Source organism: Zea mays, chromosome 10 (assembly GCF_902167145.1).
Source record: "Zea mays cultivar B73 chromosome 10, Zm-B73-REFERENCE-NAM-5.0, whole genome shotgun sequence".
NCBI lineage: Eukaryota > Viridiplantae > Streptophyta > Magnoliopsida > Poales > Poaceae > Zea > Zea mays.
In genome coordinates, this window is record NC_050105.1 from 22,554,728 (window position 1) to 22,565,253 (window position 10,526).

The 10,526-nt window shown below is 59.0% G+C and overlaps 1 protein-coding gene across 1 annotated transcript; it reads left to right on the forward strand.

Annotated features, from left to right (window-relative positions):
* Positions 1–367: 367 nt before the first annotated feature.
* Positions 368–4,673, forward strand: LOC100216739 (Putative cellulose synthase-like family protein). Its single transcript, NM_001359489.1, has 3 exons — positions 368–1,633; positions 1,732–2,557; positions 2,662–4,673. Exons 1-3 carry the CDS (start codon positions 615–617, stop codon positions 4,468–4,470), a joined length of 3,654 nt encoding a protein of 1,217 aa, NP_001346418.1. The 5' UTR covers positions 368–614; the 3' UTR covers positions 4,471–4,673.
* The last annotated feature ends 5,853 nt before the right edge of the window (positions 4,674–10,526 follow it).

The window sequence follows — 10,526 nt, forward strand, 5'->3', positions numbered from 1 at the left end:
AGCAAAGCCCCTATCATACGGCCCACCCGTCAGTAACATGTGGTCCCCGTCCCCGCGCGCGCCTCTGTACTCCCCCGCGTGGGCCCCAATAGCTTCCTCCCCTCTCTCCGCAAACGGCTACCAGCCTTGCCGCCCGCTCGGCCCAACCAAACGTGCACCGTCCGATTCCCCACCAGACGGCCGGATCCGCCCCGCGCCCCCGACCGTTGCGCGGCCACGTCAGCGCAAGTGACTCGACCGTTGGGGCGGCCGGCAACTCTGCTCGCCATTTCAAAAAGCGAAGGCGAAGCGTCCGACGGAATAAATACAGGCGCTGCCACGCCCTGCGCCCCACCAGATCCTCTTCCTCCTCGGTTTGCGAGCTCATCGATTGCTCACTCATCACTCTATGCTCACGAGCTCCAGCCTTCAGAGCGCTATAATTCCGGCCCGATCCTTTGTTGGAAACCTTCTCCGAGCTTTCCACGGTTCATGGGAGCGCGAGTGGTGGGTGCAGCAAGCTCCAGCCTTTTCTGGTGGGTCTGAGCTGAGCTGAGCTTTGAGAGATCCATCGAGCTGGTCTGGATCGCTAGTTTCGCTGGTTGGCCGTGGAGTTGATTTGATTTCTGGGAGCGATGTCGCGCCGGCTGTCGCTGCCGGCGGGGTCGCAAGTCACGGTGACTGTGTCGCCGACGAGGGGCAAGGCTGAGAGCCCCGGGGACGGGGTGATCAAGAGGAGCGGCGGCAGGATCGGGCTCACCAGCCCTGCGCCGAGGCACTCGCTCGGTGGGGCGGGGTCCTCCACCATCCCCACTGTGCAGCTCTCGCCCGTGCGCCGGAGCGGTGGCAGCCGGTACGCGTCGCTGGACGGCGGTGCAGGCGCGGATGACAGCGCCGAGTTCGTGCACTACACCGTGCACATCCCGCCCACACCCGAGCGGACGGTGGCGGCGTCCGCTGACTCCGTCGATGCGCCAGCGCCGACGGCGTACGACGAGGACGGCGGCGCGGCGGGGGTGCGGGCGCAGAGGAGCTACATCTCCGGTACCATCTTCACGGGCGGACTCAACCAGGCCACGCGCGGCCACGTTCTCAACACCTCCGCCAACAGCGCCGCGGTCGCGGCCTCCGCCAACATGTCGTGCAAGATGCGCGGCTGCGACATGCCGGCGTTCCTGTCCTCTGGCGCCGGCGGCGGGCCGTGCGATTGCGGCTTCATGATCTGCCGCGAGTGCTACGCGGACTGCGTCGCGGCCGCGGGGAACTGCCCCGGGTGCAAGGAGCCCTACTCTGCGGGGAGCGACACCGACGACGATGGCGAGGACGATGAGGCCGTCTCCTCGTCCGAGGAGCGGGACCAGCTGCCGCTCACGTCAATGGCGAAGCGCTTCTCCCTCATACACTCCATGAAGATGCCCAGCAACAACGGTGGCGGCGGAGGAAAGCCGGCCGAGTTCGACCACGCGCGCTGGCTCTTCGAGACCAAGGGCACCTATGGCTACGGCAACGCGCTCTGGCCCAAGGACGGACACGGCGGCGGTGGCGGTGGCGGCGGCTTCTCTGGATTCGAGGAGCCGCCCAACTTCGGCTCCCGCTGCCGCCGGCCGCTCACCAGGAAGACCAGCATATCTCAGGCCATCCTCAGTCCTTACAGGTAGCAAATTAATGGCAAGAGATTTATTAGAAAAATCCCTCTGAAAACAATAGATTTCTGTGCGGTTATGGTAGATTTAACTCTGCTCTCCGGTACAGGCTGCTGATCGCAATCCGTCTCGTAGCGCTGGGGTTCTTCCTGACATGGCGTATTCGGCACCCGAACCCAGAGGCGGTGTGGTTGTGGGCGCTTTCGGTGACGTGCGAGGTCTGGTTCGCCTTCTCCTGGCTTCTCGACAGCCTCCCCAAGCTCTGCCCCATCCACCGGGCCGCCGACCTGGATGTCCTTGCCGAGCGCTTCGAGCTGCCCACCGCCCGCAATCCCAAGGGCCACTCCGACCTGCCCGGCATCGACGTCTTCGTCTCCACCGCCGACCCGGAGAAGGAGCCGCCGCTCGTCACAGCCAACACCATCCTCTCCATCCTCGCGGCCGACTACCCGGTCGAGAAGCTCGCCTGCTACCTCTCCGACGACGGCGGCGCGCTGCTCACCTTCGAAGCGCTCGCCGAGACAGCAAGCTTCGCTCGCACCTGGGTGCCGTTCTGCCGCAAGCACGGCGTTGAGCCGCGCTGCCCGGAGGCCTACTTCGGCCAGAAGAGGGACTTCCTCAGGAACAAGGTGCGTGTGGATTTCGTCCGGGAGCGGCGGAAGGTGAAGCGGGAGTACGACGAGTTCAAGGTCAGGGTGAACTCGCTGCCCGAGGCCATCCGCCGGCGCTCCGACGCCTACAACGCCGGCGAGGAGCTGCGCGCCAGGAGAAGGCAGCAGGAGGAGGCCATGGCGGCCGGCACCATTCTTGGAGCGTTGCCTGAGGCAGCAGGGGCCGTGAAGGCGACATGGATGTCCGACGGCTCGCAGTGGCCTGGCACTTGGCTCACCTCTGCACCAGACCACTCCCGTGGTGATCACGCTGGCATCATTCAGGTGATTGATTGCTCGATCAGTCGATTGATGGAAAGATTTATCAATTGCACTGTTCTTTAGTTGTTGATTTGAGATGCTGATGTCTCGTGTGCCTGAAATCGCAGGCAATGCTTGCGCCTCCGACATCAGAGCCCGTGCTGGGCGCGGAGCCGGCGGAGTCCGGCGGGCTGATCGACACAACGGGCGTGGACATCCGGCTGCCGATGCTGGTGTACGTGTCCCGCGAGAAGCGCCCGGGGTACGACCACAACAAGAAGGCCGGCGCCATGAACGCGCTGGTGCGCACGAGCGCCATCATGTCGAACGGGCCCTTCATCCTCAACCTCGACTGCGACCACTACGTGCACAACTCGGCGGCGCTCCGTGAGGGGATGTGCTTCATGCTCGATCGCGGCGGCGACCGCGTCTGCTATGTCCAGTTCCCGCAGCGGTTCGAGGGCATCGACCCCAACGACCGGTACGCCAACCACAACCTCGTCTTCTTCGACGTCGCCATGCGCGCCATGGACGGGCTGCAGGGACCTATGTACGTCGGCACCGGCTGCGTCTTCCGCCGCACCGCGCTGTACGGGTTCAGCCCGCCGCGCGCCACGGAGCACCACGGTTGGCTCGGGAGGAGGAAGATCAAGCTGTTGCTGAGGAAGCCCACCATGGGAAAGAAGACGGACAGGGAGAACAACAGCGATAAGGAGATGATGCTGCCGCCGATCGAGGACGACGCCTTCCAGCAGCTCGACGACATCGAGTCGTCCGCGCTGCTCCCGCGGCGGTTCGGCAGCTCGGCAACGTTCGTGGCGTCCATCCCCGTGGCAGAGTACCAGGGGCGGCTCCTGCAGGACACGCCCGGCGCGCACCAGGGCCGCCCCGCCGGAGCCCTGGCCGTGCCTCGCGAGCCGCTTGACGCGGACACCGTCGCGGAGGCCATCAGCGTCATCTCGTGCTTCTACGAGGACAAGACGGAGTGGGGGCGGCGCATCGGGTGGATCTACGGGTCGGTGACGGAGGACGTGGTGACGGGGTACCGGATGCACAACCGCGGGTGGCGGTCCGTGTACTGCGTGACGCGGCGCGACGCGTTCCGCGGCACGGCGCCCATCAACCTCACCGACCGGTTGCACCAGGTGCTCCGGTGGGCGACGGGGTCCGTGGAGATCTTCTTCTCCCGCAACAACGCCCTGTTCGCGTCCCCGCGGATGAAGTTCCTCCAGCGCGTGGCCTACTTCAACGTGGGCATGTACCCGTTCACCTCCATCTTCCTCCTCGTCTACTGCGTGCTCCCGGCCGTCTCCCTCTTCTCCGGCAAGTTCATCGTGCAGTCGCTCAACGCCACCTTCCTGGCGCTGCTGCTCGTCATCACCATTACGCTCTGCCTGCTGGCCCTGCTGGAGATCAAGTGGTCCGGGATCACGCTGCACGAGTGGTGGCGCAACGAGCAGTTCTGGGTGATCGGCGGGACTAGCGCGCACCCGGCGGCCGTGCTGCAGGGCCTCCTCAAGGTGATTGCCGGCGTGGACATCTCCTTCACGCTGACGTCGAAGCCGGGCACCGGCGACGACGGCGAGGAGGACGCGTTCGCGGAGCTGTACGAGGTGCGGTGGAGCTTCTTGATGGTGCCGCCCGTGACGATCATGATGGTGAACGCGGTGGCGGTAGCCGTGGCGTCGGCACGCACGCTGTACAGCGAGTTCCCGCAGTGGAGCAAGCTGCTTGGCGGCGCCTTCTTCAGCTTCTGGGTGCTCTGCCACCTCTACCCGTTCGCCAAGGGCCTCCTGGGCCGCCGCGGCCGTGTGCCGACCATCGTGTTCGTCTGGTCGGGGCTCATCTCCATGACCATCTCGCTGCTGTGGGTCTACATCAGCCCTCCTGCGGGTGCCAGGGAGCTCATCGGTGGTGGCGGATTCAGCTTCCCGTAGTAGCGAGATGGATACCAGCGGTAATGTTGTTATGTTAGCATGTGTTGTCTGAACTGTATCCGAAGAGAACCTACATGAAGGTGTTCTTGCTTCATGGGGTGCTGTTCCTTAATAGCTGTGATGGACTGTGATTCTTCAGTACCTGACGAGCTACTGTCATTGTATCAAAATTGCAACTTGCTTAAGTTGTTTATGTTTTTTCTAACTGTATCGTCACCTATTCATGTTTCTATCAGTACAGATTGGATGTCAAAATTCTGGTTTAGGAGCCGTCAGATTTGACCAAAATGAAGCACAAGACATAATTTTCAAGTCCTTGATGGTGCTTAAGTAATTCAAATTCTGCTTAAGTAGTATTTGAATTCTCTATTCCGCGTATTTAGTATCCGAACCATATCCGATTTATTCGTATCCGACGCAACTCGATAATTCGTATCCGATGTGAATCCGAAGAGTGGAAACAAATATCGTACCAGTGACAATGATCTATTTCAAAACCGTGACAATATTTCAAACTAATTTGCCTACTCTGATGCTAGTCAATTCCAACAGCAAAGGGACTGAATAAAGTCGGAGGATGAAAGGCACACATGTATTTAAGTCGACAATACTATTTAAGTACGCAAAGGGACTGAATAAAGTCGGAGGATGAAAGGCACACATGTATTTAAGTCGACAATACTATTTAAGTTCATAAATTTATAGACCCATTAATGGAAATGAAAAGAAGGGTCTTCAACGTATCTACAACCGCTTGTACGCGGTCCAGTTGAATGGAACAAATGATGCTATTCTTCTTGAAGCTGCTAAGGAGAGCTTCCGTAACAAGCCCGACGAAATCTACTTCAATCTAGAGCAATGCATTCTTCGTTACCAGTCCAAGTGGCGCACGAGGCACGATGACGACAACTCTAGTAATAGAAGTAAAAGATCACAACTTGACTTAGATGGCGATTATAGCTTCATGTTATATAAAAGTGTGGACACACAACACAATATGGATCGTGACAAGGCAAGAGCTCAATGGAAGGGAAAGGGGTCAACAACAAGTAGTAGTGATTCTCAAGTTATGGAGAAAATAATGTTAAAGAAGTTGTACAAGGCTAGTGTCGACATTTCGAACAAGCACCGACGAGTAAATTTGTGATGCGCGTTTTTGGACCCAGATGGTGTGCTAGTGGGATGCAATAGTTTATACTAGTTTGAGCGGAATGTCCCTACTCCAGTCTTCAGTGCTTGGTGCTACCGGCACCTAATTACTCATAGTAGGGGTTACAAGCTGAGTGAGAGAGGGGGCAAGCTCCTAATTCTTTGATTTGGGGCAATATCATTTAAGTTATCTATTATTTTTACCTTAGCATCTCCCTTTGCCATAAGACAATGTGGAGATGAGAAGAGTGAAGGAGCCTCCTTGATGGCGATGCCGACATTAAGCTTGGATGAAGAGTTATAATCATCATCATCCGAACTTTCATCTGAATCCCATTCCACTAGATATGCTTTGCCATCCTTCTTCTTGCGATAGAATTTCTTCTTCTTGTCCTCTCCATCCTTCTTCTTCTTCTTACTTGGGCAATTCATTGCAATGTGACCGGGTTCCCCACATTCAAAGCACTTTCTATCATTGAAAGCATTCCTTCTTGATGATTGACCCCTTATAAATTGACCCTTTTTCTTCTTCATGAGCTAGTTGAACTTCTTCACAAAGAGAGCCAAGTCTTTATCACTCTTGTCGGAGAGGAAATCTCCGGCTGGGTGGCGGAATGCACCCGCCCTAAATCCTAAGATGAGGAGGGGCCTAAGCGTTTTGTCGGTCTGCTAAGCGATGAACGAACACAAGAACACACAAGGTTTTAGAGTGGTTGGGCCGCCGGAGCGTAACACCCTACTCCACTATGTGATGTATTGAGCTTGAGAGCTTATAAGAACTTGTGAGTGTCTAAGTGAGTCTGAGTTGTAACGTTGCGTGCCACCCCTTTTATAGCTGAAGGGGCACGTACAAGGGTGCTGAGCCCCGACATGCGGGCCCAGGGACTAGGCCTGGGCAACCGGTTAACCGTTTTTTCGGTTCGGTTTTTTGGTTTTTTTATAACTTCGGTTTCTGTCAGCGTTTCGGACCCGCGAGGACCATCAACCGACTAGTGAATTTATCGCTGCGTGCCCCTGCCCAGATGGGTTGATGCAAGATGGAACACAAGCGGGAGGGAATGAGGCTTATATTATCTTGCACCGGGGTGCTCGTAGTAGGGGTTACAAGCGTCGCAAGAGGGCGAGAGAGAGAGGGAGAGAGAGCGAGAGAGAGAGAGTTCGGTTTTGAGGCGAGACGCTTGAGTTTGCCTCCACCGTGTCTCTCCTGCTCTGCCTGCCTCTGCTCGTCCTCTCCCTATGTGCGTGCCCTGTTTTCCTGTTTTCTTCCGTCCCCCCCTTAGGAAGGCCCCGGACATCCCCTTTTATAGATACAAGGAGGTGCCCAGCTGTACAATGGGGGTGTAGCTATGTGCTAACGTGGCTGGCGGAGAAGTGCCTTGAGCCCTGTACTCGTGCTAACGTGGCCGTTGGAGAAGCGCTTGAGCCCCGTAGAAGCATAGCTGACGGTGCGGCCCGGGGTCCTGCTGACGTTTCCTTGCTTCCGTAAGGAGCTGAGAGCCATCGACGTCAGGGGCGCACGCGGGGAACCATCATTACCTGTTACCGGAGTAACCTTAGATGGCACACCGGTCTTGTTCCTTCATAGCCTGAGGTAGCTAGCTAGGGATAGGGTAATGATGTATCCCCTGTAGCGTAGTTGGTCCGAGGCCGAGGTCGGGCGAGGCAGAGACTTCTCCTGAGGCCGAGGTTGAGGTCGGACGAGGATGCGACTCCTCCCGAGGCCGAGGCTAAGGCCGAGGCCTGAGGTTGGGCGAGACGGGGACCTTCCCCCGAGGCCGAGGCCTGGGGTCGGGCGAGGCGGAGCTCCCTGTCCCGCCCGAGGCTGAACTCGGGAGAGGTCATGACTTACTGTTGCTATTCTGACCCTGGTGGTTGGCACAGTAGCCGAAGCGGGGTCATCGCTGTTTTCCTGTCAGATCGGTCAGTAAAGGGGCGATGTGACTGCGGTCACTTCGACCTTGCCGACTGAGGCACGCGTGTCAGGATAAGGTGTCAGGCGATCCCCATATTAAATGCGCATGCGATACGGTCGGTTGGTAAGGCGATCCGGCCGAGGTTGCTGCACGACAAAGTTTGCCCAAGCTGGGCTTCGGGCGAGCCGAGGGCGCGCCCACTGCCTGGGGAGGCCCTCGGGCGAGGCGTGAATCTGTCCGGGACTACTGTTCCTTCCTGAGGTCGAGGCTGGGCTCGAATGAGGTCGTGTCCCTTAGATGACGAGGCCCTGACTTGAATCGTGCTTATCAGCCTTTGTAGTTTGTTCCGAAGATGTTTTCCAGCCAGGTTAAGGAGCATTGGGGGTACCCCTAATTACGGTCCCCAACAGTAGCCCCCGAGCCTCGAAGGGAGTGTAGGTACTCGCTTGGAGGTTCTGCTGGATTTCTTGCAAGGGGACCAACCTTTCTCGGTCGTATTTTGTTCCGATGGGTGCGCGCGAGCGCACCCGTCGGGTGTAGCCCCCGAGGCCTTGGAGGAGTGGTTTGACTCCTCTGAGGTCTTAATTCTTTTTGTGATGCCTCGGTCAGCCTTGTTGTTCCCTCATGCGGCCTGGCCGTAGCCCGGGTTCATGGTCAGGCTCCGAGTTTTTACGCTAGTTTGTTGACGTGGTCAACGGTTTGGCCATAGCCTGGTGCGAGAGCAGACCCCGAGTCTCTGCACGGAGCGAGAGGACGATCAAGGACCGTCTCGACTTTTATTGTACGCCCCTTCGTCGCCTCTCCGCAAGGAGGAAGGGGGGAGCGCCATGTTGCCCTCGGAGGGCACCGAACATGGTGTTTCCAGTGAGTTGCTAGCGGGTGATTCGAGTGGACGCCCGAGCCCCGTTCGATAAGGGTCGGCTAGTGGCCCAGAGGCGCACTCCAAAAGTACCTGCGGGTGATTTGCTGGACCCGGACCCATTCGATAGGGTCCGAGGGCTCGATGCCTCCCTCCGGTGGGATTCCATTATAAATCGTTCCCGCTGGTCTCGGAAATGTCCTAGGGTACCTCGGGAGCGTAGCCCGAGCCTCGGCCATGTAACAGACGTACCCAAGGTCATCCCTGACTCTGCGTGCTCTGGGGCGGCTATCGAACCCTTTCGAGGGGCCAGCCTTCGAACCCTTGATCAGTAATGGGCTCGGAGCCCGAGTGCTCTAGGGCGGTTGCCGAACCCTAGAGGGCGCAACCTTCGAACCCCTGATCAGTAGGAGGGCTCGAGGCCCGTTTCCTTCGCTGAGAAGGATCCTTTTCAGAATATCCCCTTTCTCGGTCCCTGTGGCAAGAGAGAGAGAGGAAAAGGAAAAAGATATGAATTTAAATAATGTGGTGCACCTTTTTTGACGCGGTCATCATGACGAAGGTGAAACGGCGTCCGCTTCGCCTGCCGGAGGTGTCGCTTGCCCTGCCAAGGAGTTAATGCGACGGGACGGGCGATTCGCGGGGCGTCTGTTGCGCGTGCACGAGTCGTTCGAGGAATGTAACATGGGTGTGTCGTCTTTACGTCGTGGGAGAGGGCTCCTCTACCGCTTCAGGTGAGGATGCGAGTCTGTAGGTGATTGGACCGCTGCTTCCGCACGTCTGTTGCTGCAATTTCTGCCGGCCCGCCTTTGGTCACATCAACTGTCGTGCCTATCCCCGTGGCTGAGTGACCTGTGATCGTTGCACTTAATTGGCACTGTTGGGTCACGCGCAGGGATGCCTCGAGTCGCGGCACTGGCTCTGCAGTCGAGAAGACGCGGCGTTGGCGCAAGTGGCGGTGCGGTTCCCTTGCACGTAGTAACCGACGCGCTGGTTACATGACATGTGAGCCCGGGCCTCCATGCTGGACCGCCGGATGCGACGAAGCCGAAAGGGTGCACAACCGTGGTGCAGTTGCATGCTTCCTGCGTGGCGGTCCACCCTTTCGACCGCTGGTTTCGGCGAGGATGAGGGAATGCTTATAACCGCGGGACGATTACATGCTTCGTGTGCGGCGGTTTGCCTTCGTCACGTTGCGGGTCAGCTCGTATGACACGTGGGACCCAGCCCCAGTGTCGTAGGGTGGGAACCCTGGAGCACGTCGGTGGAGACTTTGTCCGTGACGCTTGGGGTGCGAGTGAGGAGATCTACCTTTAAAAAGGGATCGACCCCCTGGGCAGTAGCCATGCCTTCACACTCCTCGCATTCATCGTGCCCTTTCATCTTCCGAGCCCCCAGATGGGGTGCACCAGTGTTGCCTTCTTTTTGCTGCTGTTTGAGGAGTGCGACCCCGTGGGGGTTGGCGCTCTTCAGTCATCGCTCGGCTTCAAGGATTTTCATCACGCAGCCCGGCTGCAGTCCCCCGCCGGCGGTCACCCAGGATGATGACTGTAGGCCTCGTGGTGGGGAAGAGCGAGCCAGGCCGTGGCCTCCCCCTGCCCTCAGCTTCAAGGATGTTCATCATCCGTGCTGGGGAGGAGGGTGCGCCTAGTCGGGGCCCACCTCCGCGTGGGCAGCGGCCCGCTCCTTCCCTCAGTGATCGGGGGAGAAGGGCGTTCGCCGTCCGTGGCGCTGGCAGCTGCCGCGTGTCTGGCTCCCCGGCCTGAGTGGCTCTAGCGCTGTTTCCGGTGCCACCTCCTACCACTAGGGCGGAGCGTGGCTGCCCATCCGCCGTACGGGTGTCGGTCGCGCCGTGCACGGGCCGACCACGTCCAGGTCCTCCCTGCGCCTCCGGCTGCACCGGGGGGTCGCACAACACGTCGTACAGTGCGAAGGCGACACTCGTGTTCTGGGACGGTCCCGTCCTCGTTCCTGTGGCGAGGACGGGAGTGAGGACCTGCCGGTGCGCATTGGGGCGGCCGCCGTTCGCCGGTGCGGTGTTGGTGGGCAGGTGGTCGCTGTCGTCGGAGCTGATGTGGTGGTCGCCATAGGTGAGGCTTCCTCTGCCGAAGCGGTTGCCTCCGCCGACGAGATCG

Excerpts from the sequence above, each read along its gene's own strand:
- LOC100216739 (NM_001359489.1), top strand. The coding sequence starts at position 615 with ATGTCGCGCCGGCTGTCGCTGCCGGCGGGGTCGCAAGTCACGGTGACT. Across the intron at positions 1,634-1,731 it reads GCCATCCTCAGTCCTTACAG|GCTGCTGATCGCAATCCGTC; the intron begins GTAGCAAATTAA and ends TCTCCGGTACAG. Across the intron at positions 2,558-2,661 it reads ATCACGCTGGCATCATTCAG|GCAATGCTTGCGCCTCCGAC; the intron begins GTGATTGATTGC and ends CTGAAATCGCAG.